The 26,335-nt window shown below is 40.0% G+C and overlaps 2 protein-coding genes and 1 pseudogene across 2 annotated transcripts; 2 read left to right on the top strand and 1 right to left on the bottom strand.

Moving 5' to 3' along the window:
• Positions 1-1,543: 1,543 nt before the first annotated feature.
• LOC140228919 (uncharacterized) lies at positions 1,544-5,481 on the bottom strand. The gene is made up of 5 exons (XM_072309186.1): positions 5,188-5,481; positions 4,248-4,499; positions 3,509-3,782; positions 2,188-2,407; positions 1,544-1,778 (listed from the first exon to the last, which is right to left on the bottom strand). The coding sequence occupies exons 1-5, from the start codon at positions 5,452-5,454 to the stop codon at positions 1,544-1,546; spliced, it is 1,248 nt and encodes a 415-aa protein (XP_072165287.1). The 5' UTR covers positions 5,455-5,481.
• Positions 5,482-7,900: 2,419 nt separating this feature from the next.
• LOC140228712 (uncharacterized) lies at positions 7,901-25,762 on the top strand. The gene is made up of 7 exons (XM_072308991.1): positions 7,901-8,030; positions 8,916-9,073; positions 9,800-10,060; positions 10,837-11,530; positions 12,528-12,757; positions 18,353-18,528; positions 23,373-25,762. Exons 1-7 carry the CDS (start codon positions 7,907-7,909, stop codon positions 24,328-24,330), a joined length of 2,601 nt encoding a protein of 866 aa, XP_072165092.1. The 5' UTR covers positions 7,901-7,906; the 3' UTR covers positions 24,331-25,762.
• Positions 13,836-14,801, top strand: LOC140228713 (uncharacterized; annotated as a pseudogene).
• Positions 25,763-26,335: the final 573 nt, after the last annotated feature.

Genomic DNA, 26,335 nt, shown 5'->3' with positions numbered 1-26,335 from the left:
AAATATTTACCGAAAGAACATGGACGGAAATATTTTCAATAAATCACGGTATGGTGGAGGCAATCAGTCAGTGAGCGAACTAAAGGAGAAATCAGGAATACAGTGTACACACAAAATGGCAATCCTCATCACTCAACATTGCCATAAACCTCTGATCACCCTAGTTTTTCATGACATCGGATCGAGTTAATGCCCAAGCACTATATAAGTGTTATTTATTCTTATTCTTATTCTTCTTCTTATTATTATTATTATTATTATTATTATCATTATCATTATTATTTTCATCATCATCATTATTATCATAAATATTATTATTATTATTATTATTATTATTATTATTATTATTATTATTATTATTATTATTATTATTATTATTATTATTATTATTATTATTATTTTTAGCATTATTATTATTGTTGTTATTATTATTACTGGCATTCAATAACTTATTTGGCATTACTTACACACAATTTTGAAATAATCTGTAAGATTGCTATGTACAACTGAATATCCTTGATTCACTACTTTAATTGTGTATCTTAAATTAATTGTTACCGTGTTGTAGGGCCCAAGAGAATAAAAGTGTATTAATGACTGATGTGGCTACCCTGGAAGAGAAAACTAAACAAGAAAATGAAATAAATTCTTGTAACAGTAAGGCACAAGAAATTAACTCTTAGCAGAGAATCACTGAACACAAACCCTGCATCAATATTGTGCTGAAGCCTTTCTGTATGATATCATACTGTACTCAAGAAGGATTTTGACCTTTGTGTGCAACACACTTGCATCATGAAAGGGCATTATATAGAAGTCACAGAAATGATACTGCGCATTTAGTGAAGTTATAAAATCTCAATGATTGCATCTTAACACTGTCAAAGGACAGGAAACAAAATATAGGACCTATACATACCCAAAAAAGAATAGGCAGTGCACCATTAAAGGGATGGTACAGTTTGGGTTGAGATGGTGATATAGGTTTCCAATTTTTTTGACGATAATTCTTTGAGATAAAGAGAAACCTCTTGCAAGACAATGACCTATCCCTAAATACTCATTTATTATTCTTGATGGTCCAATTTTGACATGGAGTTTTGACTAATCAGGACGATATGATACAATGAAATTTGGACTTGGAAATTTGGAATACGAAGAGAATGATCAAGCCCACAAGTATCAAAAAGAGGTTATACTCTTCTCTTTACCAACTGTTATAAGTGTAAACTTCAATCAATGAGTAAACTTTTTGCTATAAAAGTCACATAGTGCAAAACCTGCAATTATCGGCAAAATAAAGTATTCTTCCTGGATAGCTGTAGTATCACAGCACATTAATTGTCCATGTTAACAGAAAAACTACAGACCTGCATTTATCAAAATTGATCAAAGCATATTACAGTCTGTATGTTTTCCCCAATCCTAACACCTAAAACTGATTTGTTTCTTCAATATAATGGAATCGGCTTACAGCAGATTTAGAAAATGGAATACATTTCAAATTACACTTTTTTTTAAGGATGGAAACAGCCTCAAGGCCTCAGTCACGTTTAAGGATGCTGTTTCTCATTTCAGTCAGTGCATTTATCACAGCATCATGGAACTTGCGGCTGCTGTCCATGGCATCTATGATGAGCTCTGCGTGCCCTCCTTCCACAATCATTTTCAAGGTTACGTCCACCTCTTGATCCGACAGCACTGTGGCAAATTTCTCGCTTGCTGAAGGAGGCACAACTGAGTCTTTGGTCCCATGAATGAGGTAAAAAGGTGGCAAGCTATTTGAACAAGAAGGTGCAAGCAAGACAAGCAGTTTAATGATGCACTTTTTACACATCGTGTCTGCCTGTAGAATGAAGAGATCACAAGGGTAAACTTTGTTTAGCTGAGAGTCTCTGTATTAAAGCAGATGATTTTCTCTTAGCCCTTTCTAAGCCAATAAGTCATATGTACACAAATTTTAAACACTTAACTATTGTACACGGCATTAATGTGGCACAAAGAGGGTTAAAGAAGAAAGAGAATATGCAGAAAGTGGTAGCAAAATATAACCACAGCCTTTTAGCTGTCACAGTGTTTTAACACACAGGCTGCCATAGACTTATGATTGAAATCAACTATATAATCAATTATAACTCTTCATAAAACAGGGCCCAGGGCTAATCCTATGCCTGTCCCTACTTTTACCTTTTGAGCTGGTCAGGTGTCATCTTGCGCAATCTCTCGACAGGTGAGAACACATCAAACTGGTCCATGCCCCCCATGGCCTGCCACATTGGTGAGAGATCCTCCACACCCCTCCAAGATTCATGATGGTAGTGATCCATGATGTGGTACACACCCCCTAATCCTACAACCCCGCGGACAGACGACAGCAACGCACTAGCATATTCAGAATTTCCTGCCACTGTGAAGGAAATCAGATGGGGAGATGACATACGTCAATCTGTAAATGACGTGGCATTACTGTGTCCTTTTATTTCTTTCCCAGTCTAGCAGTCATAATGAATCTATCTGCTGTACAACTATTCAGTTACATCTAAAAAACATTCCTTCTTCTAGTATTTACACATCATTCATAACACAAACTTCTATGGTACCAAAATCAATCATGATATGATTCTTTTCATATCTCATTAAGGTCTGACCTTTAAGCTCTGATTAGTTGCAGAATGTCTGGAATTTTATCTTGAATACATCTTCCAATGGTTTAAAAAAAAAAAATTACAGTACTTCCACTGCCAAACAGTTGACTGCTTCACTCAAAACAATATATATTTACCTTCATTACATGGCCATTAAGTTACATTTTGATTCATTGATCTTTACCACAGATCAAGGATTGACCATTAACCTGGTCTACACAAAGGAATTATTTTCAAAATCATTTCTATCTATTATATCAAACAACATTATCTGTTGTCTCCATGGAGTTCATGACAACACAAGGCAAATGTCACCTGAGCAATGTCTTGCCTGCATATCGCAATTTGTATGGTTTGGTAACTTGTCACAGCTTCCAAGCAGGGGAATGTCATAAAGATCTGAAAAGGCTGAATAAAAATGTTCATAGCTCAAAGCTGTGGAGAGCTATTGAGAGCTCACCCCAACATTGTGAGTGTCGTGTTTTTCCACGCAAGTTCACTGACCTTTTGACCATATCAGACTTCATTAATCATCAAACTTGACCGGCATCTTTAATTTGGTGATGTGCCTGTGGAGTGAGTTTTGTGGTCATAGCTCAAAGCTGTGGAAAGTTATTGAGAGTACACCACAATACTGTGAATATGGTGCTTATCAGATAAAGTTTATTGACCTTTTGGCCTTTGACCTTGTCTGACTTCATTAATATTCAAATTTGACCAGCATTTTTTTGTTATGTACCATGGTGTGAATTCGGTAGTTAAGCTCAAAGCTGTGGAAAATAATGTGATGCCTATGTCTCACTTCAGCTACGCAGGTGCGACAAAAAGCAGGGCCTATCTAGAAAATATAAATGTGGACACACCTTCATGTGAGCAGTGTTGGGAATTTTCACCAGCGAGACCCTCATGATCTTTCTTTTCTGCAGTAACTGATGCTCCTGATGGTGTCACAGAGAGAGCAGCTGCTTTTCCCTCTGCCAAGTCTATGGAAGACAGAGCACATAGGTGGGCACCGGCTGAATGGCCAAAGAGAATGACCTCTTGCTGGTTGGCACTGGGAGCTAACCGACAGAATTCTTGCGACTGGATGAATGCCAAGGTATCATGGAGATCGTCAACCATTTCTGGGACTGTGCCCTGAATCAAAACAATGCAAAAGTAATGCATGTGACACATTTGAGACAATTATCTTACATAGACGTGTTTATAACATATTTTGAGTCCATGCATCGTATCTAATATAAAGACCCCCCCCCCCAAAAAAAAAAAAAAAAAAAAAAAAAGTTGATCAAAGGCAATGACCTTTAATTTTTGACATAATAGCCATTAATGTACAGTGTAGTAACGTTACTGTTTTTCAAGATCTACCTGAACTAAAAATCTTGTCAGGCAACTTTATACAGTGTATTGCCTTTACTGCTGTTGTTGTCTTTTATAAAAGGTTGTAAATGTCATTAGAGTATGAACCAGAAATGTGCAAAGGTCAAATACCAGTTTTATGACTGTGTATCCCTTAAGTTGTTATGATTAACATGTGCAATTGGCTCCCTGGATCAAAAAATGCAGCAGTTTGTAGAAATTCCACGAGAAATGTGCCATTACCTTAGGATAGGTGCTGTAGTTTGGAATGATCACAGCAGCTCCTAAGTGCTCGATGATCTGCTGAGCCAGGAGGCTGTACATATTTTTGTCACCTGAGCCCCAAGCTCCTCCATAGACAAAGACGATAATGGGTCTGCCATTTGATCCACAACTGGACTGGTTTGGGAAGGTGCAATCTATATGCCTCCCGTCTTTCATTAGCTCAGGCATCCACAAGTCTAGTACATTTCCGTGTCTCCCATAAGGTATATCCTGCATGGAAAGAAGTAGATGTTTTGGAATTCACGCCCAAAGCAACAACAATAAAGATTATTCACTAGAAAGTAACAAGAGCTGTATAACTGCTGACAGTAAGACCAGAGTCACAGACAATAATATGCTAGTCTATGGAGAAGAAAAATGGGAAATGCATGAAACATTTTAAGTTTTTCAGATACAGCTGTAGTGGCAAGTAGACAACTGCATTCTGAAAAGTTAGCTTAAGAATACTGTAAAAGTGGATATTTTTGCGTGACTAATTTTTCACGCTCAGCAGGTTAGAAGAGTTTTGTGTGCTTTTAATTCCGCGGGATTAAAGGAAATATCAAAACCCAAATGGAAATGTAATTGAGTGAAAGCAGCAACACTTGTAGAACACATCAGTGAAAGTTGGTGGAAAATCGGACAATCAATGCAAAAGTTACAAATTTTTAAAGTTTTGGTGTTGGAACCGCTCGAGGAGGAGACTACTAGAAGTTATGATGTCATGTGTGGACAACAATATAATATAAAGGGAATTTCAAAAAAATTAATTTTTCATGAAAATTACACATTCCACCAACTTGATAGCGGGTACTGACATTATGTTAAGGACAGCAATTATTCCCCATGCTTTCTGAAAGTGCTTAGTCAAGTGCTCTTTTATTATGCTAGAAAAGTGAATTTTCATCTTACATCTTACCTTCACAACATTGCTTGCAGTTTTATAAAAAGAGGTCCACCTGATGTATAGAGGGAGCCACTTCGCTAGACTCAGTTGCTCGGCCAGGGCATACGTGACCTTCAGAACTCTGTTGGGTTGCAGAGCTCGTTTAAATCTGTCCTCCCCCTCCTGACTGCATGGCCATCCACGTACCAGATTGGTCACGATGACAATTACATAGGGGACTCCCACTGCCAGGAAGGCCCCCCTCGCCAGTCTACTGCTCACCACTTTCATTTTATCCATTGTCCAGCAGTTGCAGTCTCTGGGTGAAAACATGCACAACAGCGACAGTTTAACCTTTCTGGCTCAAAAGAATTCTACGGAGTTAAAACCAGTACCTAGAGTATGCTCAATCAACCAAAAATATGGTGGTCATTGAATTACTGCAACAAAACTGTGTGAAAGAGTGCCCCGGGGTTATGGTGGCCTGTACTATACCTACCGTACTGAAAGAAGAAGCAGAAGCAGAAGAAGAGAAGAGAAAAAGGTGATTATGTCGGCCAAATTTATATTAATTAATAGGGTTCTACAATACTAATGAAATGTTTGGGACCCCAACAAATTGGAGTATGGCTACTGGATGTATTGTGAACTGTATGCTGATTTGGAATTGAAGATGAGCTGCCAACAAGAGCTTACAGAGCTAGAGAGGGAGGAATATGGATACAAGTCACTCTTCTTGCACTAATGCTAAAGTGCTATATGGGTAATGATAGACCTATTGCTTAAACTGATCACCCTGTGGATACATCACATGGAACCCCTCAGGCTCAGGATTGAATCCTTTGAATGGCCCTCTTACAAGTCTTTTTACTGCATGGGCGTCATCATACTCTAGAGGTAATTCAGGTAATTAATAATTCAGGTACCGGTAATAACCCAGGATTGCCCAACAAGGTAACTAGCTAAGGTATAGGGGACTGTATGACGGAGGGCTCTGGATTTAGGGACTTGGTGACTGCAACCAGGCTGAACATGAAGCATAAAGGACAAGTTCACCTTTAGAGACATGTGAATTGAGTGATCGAATATGCAGTGCTTTAGTATCAGTAGAATACATCAGTGAGAGTTTGAGGGAAATCAGACAATCCGTTGAAAAGTTGTGAATTTTTGAAGTTTCTGCTCAGTCACTGCTGTATGACAAGACTACTAATGCCTGTGATGTTACATGTGTAATAACAATATAAAGAAAATATAAAGAAAATTCAACATCATTTTCTCGCGTAATTAAAGAACACTCGTTCATCTTCCCTCTTCCGGAAGGCAGGGGGACTGACCCTGAATGTACGTCAGTGACAAGTCGTTCGTGGAAATGTGCACAGCTTGACTTATTGCAAAAAGTAACATTTTGTGAAACTCTCTTCATATATTTTCCTTATGTCGTTCTATGCATGTGACATCATACACTGTGTAGTAGAGTCTTCTCACCCAGAATTGACTGCACATGTCTACAGCAGGCCTACTGGTTGAGGTGGGGATTCATGTTTTGAACATTGCTAAGTGAGATAATGAGAAACATCTTATGAAATATGAGAGTGTAATTTTAAGAAGGATTCAACATTTATTTGATGAAAATTGGTTTTAAAATGGCCGAGATATCCAAATAAAGTGATAATAAAAGACTACAGGCCACGTCTTTTATTAGGATCTTTTTTATTTCACCTTGTTTTTGGATATCCCAGCCATTTCAAAACCGATTTTCATCAAATAAACTTTTGATACCCCTTAGGCTTAGAATTGCATGCTCTTTGACACTTCATAGAGTGGTTTCTGAATTTCTCACAAAACGTTTAAAGTTAAATCCTCACCTCGCCCAGAACTGTCACACCCTAAATTTCATAACTTAATTTTGAACAGATTGTCCGATTTTCCCTATAAACTTTCACTCATGTGTTCTACGATAGTTATACCGTACTGCATTCACTCAATCCACATCATCAGTATATGAAGGTGATCTCGACCGCGGGGTTAGGAACTTGGCTGTCCTTTAGGGTTCTAACTTCAGACGTCCATTTAGACCATACAAATGTCTGACACAAGTCAGTATAACCACTGTAAGATACGTACAGTGTACGTGTAAATACCACGCAAAGAACTAGAGAACCGTAGCCCGACCAGACGCTGTTAATAATGTTAATACGCTGTCAGCGACTGGGCTGTGTATATAGTTAGCAGAACCGATGATACCAGGTACTCAGCTGTACTCAGCTGTAGAACGTAGTGATTGCAGCTGTGATTGTAGGATCTGTAGGAGTAGGACGTAGGAGTAGGACGTAGGAGCAAGCACTCACAGGCTCTTGTCAACCCACCATCAACAGGCTTGCAGCAGAGGCAGAGCGAGAGCCGGCGGCCGGCCCGAGAGGTCCACGGTGGTGCGTGGCGGCGGTGCTGTGACGGGCTCAGCTCAGCGGATCGTCTCTGCTACGCCGCCGTAGGTGCTAGCAGCCGCAAGGTCACTTCCGCAGATTGACTGAAGTGTACCCACCCAATACCAACGTGAACTCGCACTAAATTTTCCCACATTGCGCCATCTCTTGGTAGGTTTACTCCTAACCCCGGCAAGTCCAGCACCGTTTACTCATAGAGCTGTATTTACTGCGTTTACTGCACCCGGGGTTCATGCATGCAGTGAAATAATGTGTAAATCTGTGTCAAGCCACCTGAAGGGGAAGACAAGCTGTCAAATGCCAGAGCGATGGATCAAAAAATGCTGACGTTTCCTTCATACGAAGAATTTAAGAAGTATCTGTGTCAATATGAGAAGCAAACCACAAGCCATTTCATTACTCTGAAGCAAGAAAAGGGGTTTTCCCAATCGGGTAAGTAGTATCCATGTACAGCACTGCGCCTACGTCTGGTCGGGCTGGCCTGGCGGGACGCTCCATCCATGGCTGCCTGCCTTGTGTACTTCGCGTTCCAAATGGCAAAGGACGACGTTCGGGCTGGTCGCAGTTTGTACACTGCTGCATGCAGTAACTGTATCGCTGCAATGTTTAGCAGCAAACATAACGTAATGATACAATGTCAAGTTGAAATCAGGTTAAACTTTCCGGCAAAAAGAGAAGTAAACATTACCAATGAATGCACAGTAAACAGTGATTAGAGTCTAGTGTAGTACGGTAGTGCAGCTCTCGCTTGTCAATGTGAACCAGCAGGGCAATCGATTACCTAACCAGGGCAGGGGGGTGTTTCACAAAACTGTTCTTAAAGTTACTAAGGACTTAAGAATGACAAGAATGACTGGGGATCAGTTCTTATGATCATGATGATGTGCTATACTTATCAGAATCTCAATAATTCAGCACAAGAACTGATCACCAGTCGTTCTTTTACTTATTAAAGTCCTTCGTAACTTTAAGAACAGCTTTGTGAAACACCCCCAGGGTCTATGTATACGGGGTTACAGCCCAGCACCCAGTCCCAGTCGCTGTAAAAACGCAATGGCACATGGCGTCTGGTTGGGCCATATCAATTACCGTCACGGCAACTATTTTAGTCCATTGATTAGGAGCTGAGTGATAGTTATGTGTGTTGAAGTTTCCCATTCATATGGATGGTTGTTTAGTTGATCTTTATTTTTATGAAACAGTGACAAATGACTTCTGACTGTAGTGATCATACAGTGGGTTTGTTTGATCATAATTGTCTGCCTCCATGTATTTACCGTTCATTATTTGAGATTTTGTTTTTTGTTTTTCCCCCAGAGTGGAAAGGTAAGAGACTCCACTGGAGGGATGATCTGGACCAAAAGGTCTGCATTCCATATGTGCTTATGGGAGTATTGCTGCTTGGCTGCCATCAGGGACGAGATAAGAATGTTGGCCAAAAAGAGCGATACAAAGAGCGTGTTGCTGAGAAGATGGTATGATCTCCTTCTTACTTGTTCCAGCATCATAGGCTGAAATTGCTGAGTGAAACACTCACTTCCAATTTTGATTAAAGGTTGTTAGTTAGGGTTGTTAGAGGTGAATTGATTGCCATTGTTACACTATGTATTAGACTGTGTGACATCTTGATGGCTGATTGTTGATGAGTAATGCTTTGATGTATGCACTAAAAATCAGGAATTGTTCCATGCAAAAGCTGTATAAATCAGTAATTTATCCATGCAAAAACTTCATACTGCAAAGTTGATGACCATTAGATAGCAAGGGAGGAAATGCCAAGCTATGGTTTGCATTAAAATCAGTGTACATGTATGAATAAACCATGTATTAATGACCATTTACAAAAAGTGAAATCAGCTTGATAATTCCATATCGCCAATCTGATAACTTTTGTTCTTTGTGAATACAGATACAATGATGATAGTGATTTAATGATGATAAAACATCTCTTCATTTTCATCAAACTATGTTCTTTAGGTGATTTCCATTTGTTCTTGTTTATCAGAGCCAGCTTATTCCTTTGAAGTATACAACATATACACTCTTTTGCAAGGCTGTGACTTCTGTACAATTTTCATAAATTTATGCTTTTACATATGTGATGTACCAATGGTATTATGTTTGTTCATGATATTTATTATGTACTGGGATCTGGAATATCCTCAGTCTAAGTATGTTTTCTCCTTGTTTTGTTTTCACAGAAAAATACTAATGGAAAATTTCGACAGAAATTTCTGGCACAACCAACCAAGAAACTAGACTGTCCTGCCGTCATCAAAGTCAAGAAAGTTGCTTCGTTTCCTGATTTCAAGGAACAGCTGGAATGTTCAAATTGGAGCAAGCGAAAGATTGTCCTGGAAATTGGCCACATTGTCAAAGAAGGCAAACCAATCAAAGTGGTCCATGAATTCATTGCAAAGTTTCCTTCATGCGATGCACACAAGTACCATGCGCAAGGCGAGGTTAGAATTTCTTCATTAAGTGGCAACAGTTCATTGTTTGATTCTGACTGGATTATTAAAGTTTGATGCTAATGTCCACATTCATGTCCATTAATGCACATTTGTCCCAACTCATATGAAGTATGTGCATAGCTTGTGCTAATTGACACTCTAGACCAGTACTTCTCTACTGGTGGGCCGCAATGTCTGTCAAAAATAACATGAAAAGAGATTAGTATCTGATCTAACGGGGCCTCAAAATCATTTGCAGGAGCCAAAGTGGTTCTGGGGTTGAAAAAGAATGAGAAACATAGCTCTGGAGATGGCCACGTCATTGACTGTTGGTTGTCAAAGATAATGAAGATATATATTATGGCAGTACTTACAAGTTCCTGTTTGAGCTCATCATCATATCATTCACCATTGGCAAGCTAAAAAAAAAGACATATTTTAATAATGTCGAAGTATTGCCTCACACTTGTTGTAGTACAGTGTAGCAAGTATGCAGCCATATGCATTAAAAGCCTTTCCTCTTCCATTATGCAGTGTCATGCACTTCATAAATGACACTCAGTTATTCATAATTTTAAAAGCGCTAGTTAGCTTGTGAAAAAAAAAATCAGAAATTTGTGTTGCTATTCAGTTAACAAAATTCAGAGCATTGATGTTCTTTTTTTTTCTGTGTCAAAATGACTTGCCATTTATATCTCATCAAGTTTCATAGTTATATTGCTTTCACATCAAGTTTGTCATCCTTTTTAGTGAAAAAGCCTCTTTAACTTCTTTTCTTTTCGTAGTTTGCTGGAATGAGAGAACCAGTCGACCCTGTAGTCAGGAAAAAGGTAGCAGACCTCGTTCGTAGTGGAATGCTGAATGTTTCAGACATTCAGAAAGCTGTCCGAAGTTTTGTTGTCACAGAGCTGTTTGCCAATGAATCCCCACCTTCAACGATGCGTAGGCGGTATCACCCCACCGAAAGAGACATTGTAAACATTTCCTATTCTGTTAGGAAGAAGCTGCAGGAGGCTTTAATGAAGAAATGTCAACCAAAGGAAAAGGATTTATGGGACACAATGGCAGAGTTGCATCAGACATTCCCCAATGATAGGATATCTCTGAAGGATAGAGATGCTGCAATTTCAATACAGCAGGATGAACAACGAGATGAACAGCATAGCAAAGGCAACAATATCATCCATTTCTGCCACCAGACAAAGAACCAGGAGCGACTGCTGAACTTGTATGGCTCCCTTGTTGTCATCGATGTGGCTTACAAATCACCAAACTTCCATCCAGAACTGGTCTTCCTCTATGTCCGGACGAACGTGGACTTCCAGGTAGTGGGACAGTTTCTTCTCGGGTCCAGCAAAGAAGAATACCTGAAGGAGAATTTGATGGTCTTCAGGGACTGGAACCCAAGCTGGAATCCTGAGTTTATAGTGATGGATGTCTATCCAGAGACAGCTGAAATCATTCAGACAGTCTTCCCAGGTTAGCACTCAATTTGTATTTATTTGTTTGTTTGTTTGTTCGTTCGTTCGTTTGTGCGCTTGCTTGTTTGTTTGTTTATTTATTTATTTATTCAGAGAGTGTGCAGCATGGGCTCCATCTTATTTTGGAAGACAGTAACCCGTTGAGGACAAGTCCTGAGTATACTCTAGCAAGTGTCTATGGGAAATGTGTGTTGTAGCAAAATCAACCCATCCCCAACAGGTTGATTGCAATACCCTCTTTTTCTTTTCAGTTGGTGGTAGTGTATTTTGCGTACTCTCTTGATTGTTGATTTTTATTTGGCTAATTCATACCACAGTTATATGTTTCTTTTTGTTATTTGGGCATATCCCTGCATGTGGTACCTAATGGTAAGCATGATTTTGTTCATGTTCATTTTAGACAATGGGCTATAGTATACGCAAAAACCTGTCCTTGAATTCATCAACCATCACCATGTTCAGTCAAACTTTATAGCTCACTTGAGGTGAGTGGCTATAGTGAGCTACATTGTATTGTCACTTGTTGGGCAGGTTCCAAGTACCCCAAATTGTTCCCCAAGGGGCCTGCAGAAATCCCAGAATAATTATTATCTTTTTTCTTTTTTAATTGATTGGCTCTAGTGGAGTGCAAGTTTACTGCTCAGGTGAGCGTTAGACCTTCGGGTCTCTTGTTATTTGTGATGTATATTTAAGAATTCAAGTGCAGACACAAGATAAAAGTACTTGATACTCTCCGGTTCATACTCGACAGCTTTATCCTTAAACATATATTTTTACATTGTGGCACAAGAAAGTACACCGCCTGACAACTCTTTGAAGTGTTGCGTATAACTTACGCAATCAAATCTGCACACATACACTTACAAACGCACACACCTATATATCATTTACTGAGTAAGGAGCAATAACTGTGATGTGGCATAGTAATCAATGTGTTTTGTTAGATAGAATTCCTGAGAGACAGTCCATGGTATTAGATATTATTATCTTTACAGACTCTCAGCTGTTTATGACAGAATATCACATAGAGAGGGTGTGGAGGAATCGGCTGTCACAGATCCAGCCAGGAATGGAGCGGGCTGCAATGGGGAAAATACTGGTACTGATCTTCAAGGCAGCCAAGGCCATGACGGCAGAACAGTACCAAGATGCAGTAAACACCTTGGAAGAGTTACCGTGTTGGACGTCCCTATCACCTGAGCAGAGGGTGCTACCCCCGCAGGAGGTAAGATCATGTCTTTACCTCCGGCTCAACTCTCTTTCTTTCTCATATGTTAAGTATATATAGCAGTAGTTGTAGGTCTCCTTCAGTATGTGAAGACCACTGGTATGAATCCTAGCTGACTCTTCTTCTGGAACAGACCAATGCACAAGTGGAAGTCTGTCTTACAAGTAACACTTGTGGATCATCTCTGTCTTGTTTTAATGTTGTCTCCATGGATGACAGTCCAAAAAAAGAAAAAAAAAAGTGTAATTAACACACAGACAGAGAGAGAGATGAATACCTATGAAAATATATTCAATATCTACTTGTGTATGCATGTTTACAATCTGTAATTTTATATCGTAATTTCGTGAGAGATTACGTCATATATGAGATCCCGCTAGTGCGCGCGCCACTCAATTCGTTAGTCGCCGCCATCTTGCTTACACGCGAATTTCTGTGCATCGGAAAATTCGCCGGAATTGCACTTGAAAATTCAAGTTTCGTTCGAGTTGGATTGACATAATAGCTAAAGTTACCTCAACGGGAGGTTTTGCCAGGTTTTTTATGGTTTTAACGATCATTCTTCAGCCGAACAACAACGGTATTTATGTCTTCAACCAACGTTCCAAACGTGGGCGGCGCAGCCGCACCACCGCTGCTGACAGCAGTTGCGTCCCCGGCAGCCACCGGCGGGGGTCGCGGAGACCAACACGCACAAGAGTGCAAGCAGAAAACTGCGACAGCTAAAGGTAAAACGCCTACTAGAGCCGGCAAGGTAGGTACTAGTAATAGTACTACTGCAACTACAAGCAGTGCTAACCCTAGTGGTAGTACCGGTGCAAACAAAACAGTGAAACCACCTGCCAAACTGGCTTCTAAAGTTTCAACTTTGGAAGATAGACTCGGCAAGCTTGAAGGCCAGTTAGCTGTGGTTGTTCAATTTGTGGAGGCACAGTCGGCAAAGCAGACACCAGCCCGTGAAGGCGGTGGCAATGGAAAGAGTATCAGGACTCGTTCTGAATACTCCCCTTCAGACTCGGCAGATACTGACTGCCATTATGATGATGAATATGCGGCACCATTTTTGGGCCGAGATATGGATGAAAACTCGGTGATTATCCAACCAGGTCAAGGGGATCGTTGTCAGGATGACAAATTTGATATTGAAGAAGGCGAAGTTCCCCCTCCTGTAGTGGAAAAAGTTCCAAACATTGCAGCCAAATTTGCTGTGGCTGAGGAAGTTGGTCCCCCCATTGACCCATAAATTGCTAAGTCTACAGCCTACCTTCTGACCCACCAGCTTGAGCCCAAAGTGGTAGATGATACGATCACTAAATACCCCATTCCCAGCAACTGTGAGCTGGTGGATGTGCCGAAAGTCAACCAAAGAATCTGGAATGGGCTACCTGCCTTTTCAAAGACACGAGACCTCAAATTTCAGAGACTCCAAAAGAATCTCACGAGAGGCATCAATGCCTACATACATACAGTGTCGGCACAGAATATTACTGAACAGCAGCAAGATGCACTAGCACTTCTGTGCAGTGCGAACTTTGAGCTAAATTCCTTACGTAAGGAATTCATGAAACCAGACATTGGTTATCAATTCCAACATCTCTGCAAGCCCTCTACACCGGTCTCCAAATTCCTTTTCGGTGACGACCTGGGAAAGCAAATGAAAGACATTAGAGATGAACAAAAAGCAACTGAGGGTGTCCTCAGGAGTGAGCATAGCAGACAGTACAAAAAGCAGCGTTTCAGCCCGTATGACTATGGCAGGAGTGCATATGGCAAGGGCAGGAGCAAGATTACATCAGGAAGCTCGAATTTGCCCCAACAGTACCGCGACGCGGGCTGGACTACATCTCGTGCAAGCACAAGTGATGTGACTAGGCCTACAGGTGCAAAAGGACCGTGGACTGGAGCTACCAGCCATGCTTTTTTGGGCCAGCGCCCCAAGGGGAGGGGGAAGCCGCCAGCTCCCCACACCTTCACACATCCCAGCCAGCACCAACCGCACTGCGGCAGCAAGCAAGGCTCAGGGATGAAGAGAGCACGATAACCTCCAGTTCAACTGACGAGGTAAATATAACATCCTTTTCTAGTGATCATGCAAAGCTATGTCATCATGATAATGTAGAACCTGTGGTAGGAGGTCGACTGAAGCAATTCTTCCCAAAGTGGCGCAAAATTACTTCAGACCCACATGTGCTAAATGCTGTAAGTGGTTACAGGCTTGAATTCAGTAAAGAGATGGGTGCACCATCTAGAACTAAACCCCCTTACATTTTTCGATGTGATAAAGCCGAAGAGGCTGATATTGATCTTGAAATTTCTAAACTCCATGACAAGGGAGTAATTGAACAGTGCCAGAGGGAAACTGGAGAATACGTGTCTAATATTTTTACACGGCCTAAAAAAGATGGGGGTACACGTGTTATCCTAGACCTGTCTGATCTCAACAAATATCTCCAGTACCAGCATTTTAAGATGGAAAATATCCATACTGCTATTGAACTCATTTCAGAAAATAGTTTCTTAGCTTCAGTCGACCTTCGGGACGCGTACTATACAGTACCTGTGCACCCAGCACACAGGAAGTTCTTAAAGTTCTCCTGGAAAAATCAACTTTGGCAATTCAAAGTACTGCCTAATGGCCTGAGCACGGCGCCAAGGTTGTTCACTAAACTACTGAAACCTGCATTCACATTACTGAGAGAGCAAGGGCATGTAGTAATTGGATACCTTGACGATATCCTCATTATTGGAGAAAGTGAGAATCAAACTTTGCAAACGGTTTTGGAAACCACTAGCATCCTTGCACAACTTGGGTTCTTGGTGCACCCAGATAAATCAGTACTATGCCCCACTCAAGAAATACAATTTCTTGGTTTCATTCTCAACACTCAGACCATGACAATTCGACTGCCTGATAACAAATCAGAGGAAATACAGTCCTTGTGCACTGAACTTATGCAAATAGCAAACCCCAGTGTCAGGCAGGTGGCTAGAATTATCGGGAAAATGGTAGCATCATTTCCCGCAGTCCAGTATGGACAGCTCTATTACAGGGCTTTAGAAAGGGACAAAATCAAAGCACTCAAAATGAATAAGGGGCATTTTGACAGAAAAATGAGCCTATCTTTGGAAGCAAAAGAAGAGCTGCAATGGTGGATAGACAATGTGCAGTCTGCTTTCTCACCCTTACGACACCCTAAACCTATGCTCGAATTGTGCACGGATGCCAGTGGCAAAGGCTGGGGGGCATCTGATCATACCACCCATACAGGGGGTAGATGGAATGAAGACGAGCTGCAAAAAGCCAGGGAGAATAAGATTAATTATCTGGAGACCCTGGCTGCTGGCATGGGACTCAAGTCCTTCTGTTCTAATTCACAAAACATTCATGTCTTGTTACGGCTAGATAACAGTACTGCTGTTGCGTACATTAATAACATGGGAGGCATTAAATCCCTTGACTGTGATCGGGCAGCCCGAGAGATTTGGCAGTGGTGCGAAACTCATAAAATTTGGGTCACAGCAGCACACTTGCCAGGAAAGCTGAATGTGGAGGCAGACCGCATGTCTAGAAAATTCAATGACCGCACAGAATGGATGCTTGACCGCACAGTTTTCCAAGAAATAACCTCACGTTTTGGGACACCAGAAATAGACCTATTTGCCTCCAGACTTAACAAGCAGGTAGAGAACTATGTCACATGGCTGCCCGACCCACATGCCAAGGCTGTTGATGCCTTTACTCTCGATTGGGGAAAGTGGTACTTTTATGCATTTCCTCCTTTCTGCTTAGTTGCTAAGTGCATTCAAAAAATCAAATCTGATAATGCAGCTGGGATACTAGTAGTCCCAAAATGGCCAAGCCAGCCATGGTTTCCTCTCCTAAACAGGATGATGAATGAGGAACCACTTGTTATTCATAGGAGTGAATCCTTACTAACATTGCCAGTTTCTAACACTCCTCACCCACTTCACACTCAGATTGATCTTCTTGCTTGCAGGTTCTGTGCAACCCCTTCAGAGATGCGGGATTGAATGCACGGATAATTGCTGTAATGGCCTCTTCTTGGAGAAAAGGGACTAAAAAACAGTATGCAGTGTACATAAACAAATGGAAAGCATTTTGTGACAAGAAATGCAGCAACTACTTGTATTCAGATGTTCAAGCTGTCCTGGAATTCCTGAGTGACATTTTCTTCGAAAAAGGGGCAGGTTACAGTGTCATAAACTTAGCACGGAGTGCTCTATCTTCATTTGTGATACTTCGAGATACTATGTTTACAGTTGGAAATCATCCCTTTATCCAGAGGTTTATGAAGGGAGTTTTTCAGCTACGCCCACCCAAGCCTAGATACATGGAAACGTGGGACGTTAACCTTGTTTTCAATTTTCTTCGTTCTTGGTCCCCAGCGCACGTATTGGACCTGAAAAAATTGACGCTTAAATTGTGTGTGATTATTGCATTAATCTCAGCACAAAGGATTCAATCATTACACTACCTAAGCTTGGATGATATGGTGTTAAGAGAGAATGCAGCCACCTTTCACCTTCATGATCTCCTAAAACAGAGCAAGCCTGGAAATTACTCGCACAGTGTCAAGCTCCAGGCATACCCACCAGACAGGAGACTTTGTGTGGTCAGGTACTTGCAGGAATACATCAGAAGGACCCACAGGATCAGAGCTAGTGAGCGGTACCTTTTTGTTAGCTACAAGAAACCGTATCACAGGGTATCCTCTCAAACAATCGCTCGCTGGATTAAGGAGGTTTTGGAGGCTGCGGGTATTGATACAGGGACCTACAAGGCGCATTCTACTCGGGCAGCGTCTACCTCCGCAGCCAATAAAGGAAATTTCCCAGTATCTAAGATACTTGCGCAAGCCGGTTGGGCCAACGAAAGAACCTTTCGCAAGTACTACAACAAGCCCTGTCCTGCTGAGAAAAATTTTGTAGAAACAATTATCAAAAAATAGACTGTGAAGCCCTAAGATTTGAGCAGACATGTCTTGAACTGCCTGAACTTGTGAACTCTTGGAGACACAATATCTATGCAGCATTCAGCCTGAATGAGAATGGCAATGGAACCTCTATCTAAGGTATGCTCCCTACCCCTTTTCGGGGGGGTTGCCTCGAGAATGTAACCACTGGCTTCGAAATCTCATATATGACGTAATCTCTCACGAAATTACGATATAAAATGGAAGATTAAACGAGAACTTACCGTTTGAAGTTTAATATTAATTTTATGAGTAATTGGAGGGTGAGATTACGTCCCACCTCACCCTCCCTCAATTTCAAATGGTAACTTAATCTCTCGTTATCTTCCTACATCAGTGGTCACATTCTTGCTTCTAATATTGAGTGGCGCGCGCACTAGCGGGATCTCATATATGACGTAATCTCACCCTCCAATTACTCATAAAATTAATATTAAACTTCAAACGGTAAGTTCTCGTTTAATCTTCCATTTCTTTCTTGGCTCTCCCCCTTTAAAACAACAACAACAACAACAGAATTCATATACCCCCATCTTCAATTTGTATGGATGCTGATCTGAGAGAACTGTTAATTTGGTTTCTGCTTGTGCCTTGTCAGCAATGGGTTACAGCATTTCGTCCCGAGAAGCTGTCCTTCCTCCTCGCCCCGATGAATGGCTTTGAGAAACTGCTCGAGTTGCTGAGGACTGACCACTTCAAAGACCAGTCCATTCAAAGGCTCGGTGACCTGGTCCATACATGTGTTTCTACAGTGGTGCCCGCGTTCTATCAGAGGTTAGTCACCTAGAATTTTTGTCAGGTTCTCTTTTTGACATTTCACACCTCCCAGGGTTAATCATTATACAAATAGTGAATGGTCACGAGTGCGATGGTACCAGATTTCACACGAGGTGAAAGATAGAGGAGCTCTATTCAACAAGGCAAAGCAGAGTTGAATAGTGTGCCTCATCTTCCACCAAGTGCGAAATCTTGTTCCATTGCACGAATAAAGACTATTTGTTTTATACCACACCTCTAACGTAAACAGATGTGGTCCACACAGATTCTTGAATTTAGCACAAAAATGGCAACAATTTTCTGTGAAAGACGAATGGGTAGCCGCACAGTGGCAGTCACCGTGTACATACGTGTACGCAAAACAAAGTTGTTTGCAAAATTCTTTACCAGGTACAGTTACAAATTCTCCATTTACAAATATCTTTAAGAAGAATTTGAAAAGACATTTGTTAGAAAGTTAGAGTTGTCATTATGAAATACGCTGTGATTATAAATAATTTTGTGGTTTTTGCTTTCTAGGGGTTGATATGACTAAACACTATTACTTAATTTTATAATGAAAATGCATTTTTTGAGTATGTTTGTCTGTTTTGTTTTTTGTTTTTTGGAATATTTTCACCTGTCCTATGTCTTGTTTGTAAAGCAATTTTGTTTCGTATTATTCTTTCTGTTGGGAACTACCCTGACAAGACTCCGGTCGTTTGTAGTTTCCATGTTTCATTTAGATAGTTATTATATGTTATCGTATGTTATGTATGCATGTTCATGTACTCTTTTCCTGTTCTCAGTTTGTCATTGTACAAATGATATGTCTTTTAAATGAAACAGAATAAAGTTCAAGTTCAAGTTCAAAAATGAGTGACAAAAGCACGCACTTGTAAGCGTGCTTGTAATTGTTGAGTGCGCGCAGCAAATGTTTGTTTATTGTGATATCAGAGCCGTGCAATGGAACAAAAACTTTGAGTCAATCTTGAGTTTAACACGGGAGTCAGTGGAAATGAGTGATGTCAGCCATGCGCTATCCATTTTTGCTCAAACAAAATTGCACGGCTGACGGCCAGAGCGTGCGATGGAACTTTTCACTAAGTGTCACGTGATGGGCAGTCGACCAATCACATAGCTACATTCCAAATAGGTGTTGTATAATACATACAAAACTAAAGGTCAGATGTCATCAGTTGCAGAACAGTCAAGAAATTCTCAATTCCATCTGATCATGCGTGTTGCAATATTCATGTAAATGCATTATTCATTCCTTTTATTCAATGGAGTCTAGAGTGCCCATGTTAATTTTGAATTACAACAAATTTTCTCTACTCTTATTCAAAATGAATGATGGTGGAGATAAAAATAGATTCCAGCATAGCATTGAAATAAGTGGACCTCCCATGAATGCAAAATAAGAATTTTCACTGAGACTCTTTAAAAAGCTACTAATGTAGATAGAGGTATATTCCCAAAATGCATGAGTGCGCTAAATGATATTTTTTTTCTGTGACATTTATAAAGATTAGTGGAAAAATGAACAAAGAAAATGGGATTCCATCAGCATTGAAATCCCATTTTCTTTGCTCATTTTTCCACTAATAAATTATACTCATTTCTGGTCAGTTTCCCTCTGTTTGCGTTTATCACATTTATAAAGAAATGGAATTGCAATGTGCAAGAGGCAGTTGCACTAACCTACACTCAAACTTTCATCAATATTCCCTAATGTTTATTTGTCTCTCCTTACCTTTCTCCTTGTGTCATTAGAATATCTGTAAATGGGTACAGCTGAGGATAGTTACCATATAGGGAAAAAATATCAACTTATTAACCGATATCTGCCAATCTACGGAATATCCCTTTGTTCGCACAAACGCTGCTAACGCCGATCTACGGGATAATCCGTGGCAGAAATGGCTTGGACTATGACGTCATGTACATAGTTTAATATAGCCTGTGAACTCTGACCTGATATCCCACAGATCTTTGCATCACTTCCTGTTACTTGTATTTTCATTTGTTCATTAGGTGATCCGAGTATCCTCTCGGATCACCTTCTGTATCTGTACTGATTCTTTATTTTTCTTTCTTTATTTCTCCTCAAAGAGGTTAGCTCAGAAAGTCCTCAGCCTATCAATTTCAAAATTATACCATATATGTATCATGTCCCAAAGACGACAGATCTAATAAAATCATAGTGATCAGTCGACCGTGACGTCACTATGACGTCACTATATGAAAACACATTTTCATTCATATCTCATTAATGGAATGGAATTTTTCAATGAAATTTATGTCACATATATTCCAAGTCAAGCTCATTCTACTCATATTCTCAAAATTCATCTTTACCCTTAAAACGAGCGCGTACGTGCGCGTTGAAATATTTACATGCTCCATTCGAGCTCAAATTTTTTTTTGCACATGTTTCAGACCATTTGGAGCATTTTTTGAAAAATTGAAAAAAATTGGACGGACGCGCGCGCGCATATACGCACACACAGCTCATATGCAAAAGAAATTTCCCGTTTTTTCACTTGCATTTGATGTCTGAAATGTCAGGGAATATTTCTACCAAGTTTCAAGTCAATTCAACTCAATATGACGTCATACGGCCCCGTCAAAGTTGAAATTTCGCGCGCGTGTCAATGGTGATATACAGTGCAATTATGCCAAAAAACCGCCAATTTTAAATCCGATTTTACTCTTCAGGATGGACGATGACCCCACATTTTCTTTACGTATTCTAAAAGCTGATGAGTAGTACATGTCATTTCATGGGTTGGCGATGCTGAAAAAATGATTAAAAGATATCAAATTTCTTAATGAAATAAAAAAAGTAAATTTTCAAAATGATGTCATCAAATTTCAAGTTCACTCGAGCGTATCTCACTTATCCTTCGCAGATTTTCACCCAGATTTCAGTATGTTGTAGCTTATTAAATGTTCTTTCATTAATGTACAACAAAATTTTGATTGGTTGACGGCATCACCTCGTTAAAATGGATTGAAAGTAATCTTGTCAAATTTGACCAGTTTGCCTGTTATCTTTATGGGAGTGCATTTTTTCCGGAAATGAAAATTGACATGACTATCTTTATCGAGCACTAGCTCACTTATGCTTTGGTGAATTTCTCCAAGATTTTAATATGTTGTAGCTGAGACTTTGGGCTATCGCAAATGTACCCTCCATTTTTTCATGTGACGTCGGGATCACGTCGAAAAACTTGGTTGAAATTAAAGCTTATCTTCGATGTATTGAGGTATTTCTTTCTTTCTGCAACTTTCTTTGCAATAACTCAAGAAAACCAGCCCCTATCACCCCCATATTTTGCACATGTTTAGTTCATGTCACATACATTATTTCATAAAATAAAAACTACTTGATCGGACACCATCTTGGGTATGTAAATTAGGGTCAAAGGTCATATATGTTTCATCCTGTATCTTGGTGAATACATGTCCTATCTTTCCCATATTTTACACATGCAAAGACCATGTTACAAGAATCATTTCACAAAATCACCACTTTTTGCTCCGATGCCATCTTGTCTGTGCAAAATGGGGTCAAAGGTCAAATATACTTCATTCTGTATCTTCGTTAGTGTATACGGAATTCGGTACCAAAGATGGCAGGTCTGACTCCCTTTTTTAAATGAGACTCCAAACATCACACGGCCAATGTCCCCTCAACACAGATGAAACCTGTATGGTCATGCCTATTGGGATCAGTGGGGGGTGTTTCATCAACGCTTGTCTTGTCGGCGCTGACCAATTTCAGCAAAATCCTTGGTTTTGATTGGCTGAGATGCTCTGGTCACTGACTGTTACTATGGTGATTCAAGTTGTCAGCGCCGACAAACGTTGATGAAACACCCCCCAGGACTCAAATCATTGATTTCCCAATAGATCGGATCGCCTAATTTGTCAGTGTTGACAAATTCCAAGTCTAGTTTGGATTTGTATTCACTTTTGAGATTTACAGCAGGCTGCTAACAGAATAGGTCTACATCTATGTTAGATCGAACACTGCTGTACGCGTGCATATTGGACTACTTTACTGTAGTCCTATCCATAGTGTCTGTGAGTTCCATAGAATGCAGATCCTTGTGTTATTATTGGATATTTCTTCATATTTGTAAGCATTGTACCCTATGAGTTATATACCATCAGAAAGCTTACATTATGAAGATTTCAAAATTGATAGTTGTTTTTCTGGTAAAGGCTATGGATATTTTTCATTAGTGGTTTCTTTTGAATAAATGGCATACTTATTCATAAATATGTAAATCATATGAAAATACTAAAATCTTATGACGTCACATAATTCATGACATGATGCTGATTTACATCTTATATGAAAGGTCATTACTTTCTATTCCAATTAATATATAATTTTCAATACTTTTCTTTCCATAAGTGTCAGTGACATCACCTTGAATTTGAGACAGCGCAGTTTAATGAACGTACATGAAGTAGCCTCCGGCAGCAACAGCCTATAAACTGCATTATGCGACTGGTGGATATGGGTTAAGTTGTCATAATTTTATGACATCAGAACGTTTGTTCATGTGTGTAGTACTCCTCTTATCCTGTTTTGTTCTGTATGTCTTCAGCAAATCCTGAAATGTAATTTAATACCATACCATGTCGGTGACAGTCGCCATACTACAGTGTACTGGTAATTATCAAAGGCTCATGGCTGTAGCTATTACTTTGCAGTAAGAAAGATGAATGATGGTTGATTGTAAGGCATTTTTATATGTATTCATCTGTCAGATGTGAGCTGTTATTACTATTGTTTGTTTGTTTGTATTTTTTTCAAACCCCATCCCTTACTTTGCCTTCCTTAGGTATGTAGAAAGGAATATCCGTGCATCAAGCATCTATGGCAAATACAACGAGTCACTCCCACCATACCTGATGGATAGACCACGGGATATGGTCAATCATATCGGTGCCCGATATCCTGTATCGCAGCATCTGATCGACAACGTTGTCCAGCTGGAGAATGGATCGTTCACAGTACTCGGAGGCAAGTCGTCCTCCCAGCACATTGTTGTTGATCTCGGTAACGAGGCTGTCCATCCGTCATGCAACTGTCCAGACTGGTTACAGCATCGGCTTCCTTGCAGACACTTCCTGGCGGTTTTTCACCACTTTGTGAAGGAGAACCCCTGGGAGCAGCTCTCCTCACTCTACACCCGTAACCCCATCTTCTCCCTCGACCTCGAGTGTATTGCCCAGCATGTGCCCTCACAGTCAGCTGATGTCAGTAGCAATTTTCAAACTTCTGGGATAGATTCCATTTGTGCAAATGCCAAGGAAGGTGTGCAACAGATCACTCTGGCAGTAAATAGTGGAAGTGACATCGATGCTTATAATACTTTGATGGAGACCAGTGATGCGTTGGATGCGGATGCTCACCAGCTGCTGGTGAATGAAATCTCTACATCATTAGCTGAGACAACATACGTAGTGATAACGGAAGCGAAGGGTGAAGCAGAGGATCCAAACTTGGTGCTGACCACACTGGAAAGCTCTCAGAGTAATCCAGGGGATTCAGCACATTCAGGAGAGGCATCAGTAGAACCACTGACACAAGACGTACAAATTGACAAATCTCATACTCCCACTGAAAGTCAGCCGGAAGATGCGCTGCATGCAAGGAGATTAGAATGTGATCTGCAACTCAAGCGTCTCACGCAGCTGACGTCTACTATATCTGACAAGTCAGTTCTTGATAGAGTTATGAACCATATTGGGCAAGCCATACTGGAAGCCAGCCAGACTAGTACCTGCTCAGATTGAAGTATGGTCATGTGCAGCACTACAGTGTATGCCTTTGGTAGTGTTAACTAGAGAATTGACCATGACCAGGTATCGTAAATGATTATTTTAATGTGCCAAGTGTATGATAAACAAGTAAGGATGAACTGACAAAAGATATTTACATTCATCTTGAGCTGTGGGTGTGAAAGATATTACTCAGTACTAGTACTATTGTACTAGTACTATTTGATGCCATTGTGCTGCATCAAATTGTTAATAATGATGAAGTGTGCAGAGAATTCAGAAGACAGCAGGTGGGATGTATATGCTCATTGAAAGGATCTACTTTCACCATAATGTCCATTGTTTACTAGTTAAAAAGTAAATACTTCAGAGCTATAGATAATCTTGCTTCATTCTACACGACTGATCTTGTTAATATGCATCTCCAGGTACTGTATACGCCATATATTTCGCGAGTCTAAATTTTCGCGAATCGGGAATTCTCAATTTTGCGATCGTGGAGTCCTGTTCTGAACACAGAAGAGTACACGTATACGTCACATTCACATCGGGATCAGAGTCAATATTTTCGCGAGTCTTTAATTTCGCGAATAGCACCTGACTCGCGAAATTCGCAAAAATAAAAACCTCGTGAAATATTTGGCATATACAGTAAGCACAAGTTGATCATTATTACTGTATATGTACATTCTGCCAGTCACATTTTGTAAAACATGGGCACATAGCAGAGAAGTGCATTTTGTCATCCTGTCCTATACTTTGGAATTTACTGCAAAAAAAAAAGGGGGGGGCAACATCCTCATCAGAAACCACTTTTGAAAATGTTACAGATGCTGCAAAAATTTATTCATTCACAAAAGTAGTAAGCAATATTTGTTATTATCTTGCACAAGGTATTACATTTAAGTTCTTTATCCATTGCAGTCAATCATTGAATGTTATGCAATGTCCTGGTATAATCATTTTGAGCTATATACATGTAACTCAAATGTTATGTATATCATTTTCATGATTATACATACATGTAACTTGAATCTGTAATGGTATTATGTAGCAATCGAGAGACGCATAATTTCCCCAGTTCTTGCTTTCAAGTTTACTTTCATCATGGAACATGTATGCTTTTAGCCAAGGAGCTTTCAACCCATCAATTTATGCCAGTCATCAATGCCAGATGTGATGTATATGCATATGAATTGAACCATGTATATTTTCTTTAGAGGTATAGTAACTACCCAAAATTTTTAAAGAAGCAAAGAACAGCATGTACATCTTTCATAAACTTTTTACATCTTATCATTTCTAGTAAAGTTATGGTCACGTTTTACCCATACGTGTCCCATGAGCCAAAACTGCAAATTCATACATCATTTTATATTTTATGTTTCATTTATGTGGTTTCCACATGAAATAAAAGATACAAACATAACACATTACAAACATTAAACTTTCCTCAGGTGTGATTTTCTTCAATTGGTCTCCCTGTACAAATTAAATTTGTTAAGATCGCAACTGCTGATCTGTAAATTAACAAACATCTCGGAAAAAAGGAACCAGTGGGACTCGAACCTGTCATCTACTGCTGAACCTTCACCTAATAATGATTAAGTATTAGTCCCAGAAATGATTCGTATCTCTATGTATAGCTTGATCAAACAAGGTTCGGAATCAGATGGTTCCAAGCAGAAGGTCCCAAAAGTAATTCTTGGCCACTGAGACAGCTCTCCAATGCATGTTGATGACTGATGAACATCACAATGACTACATGTATTTTTGTCAGTCGTCTGATTTTGCTAGGATGGAACTGAGGGCGTCAGTCATCGAAATCCAGCCTATAATGAACGATTATATTTATGCATGTAGTTGCATTCATGCAGTCTTAGCTCTCAGATATTAAGTTTCGTTTGTTTATTAGGTTTTTTTTTTCTCGACAAATAAATCGTGAAGAGATTTCTGATAAAGGATACATGATACAATGTACAAGTCATTGTCTGAAATGCAGTGTCCATGGAATGAAGGA

Source organism: Diadema setosum, chromosome 5, assembly GCF_964275005.1.
Source record: "Diadema setosum chromosome 5, eeDiaSeto1, whole genome shotgun sequence".
NCBI lineage: Eukaryota > Metazoa > Echinodermata > Echinoidea > Diadematoida > Diadematidae > Diadema > Diadema setosum.
Note: the sequence above shows the minus strand (reverse complement) of the source record. Positions and strands in the feature narration are given on the sequence as shown.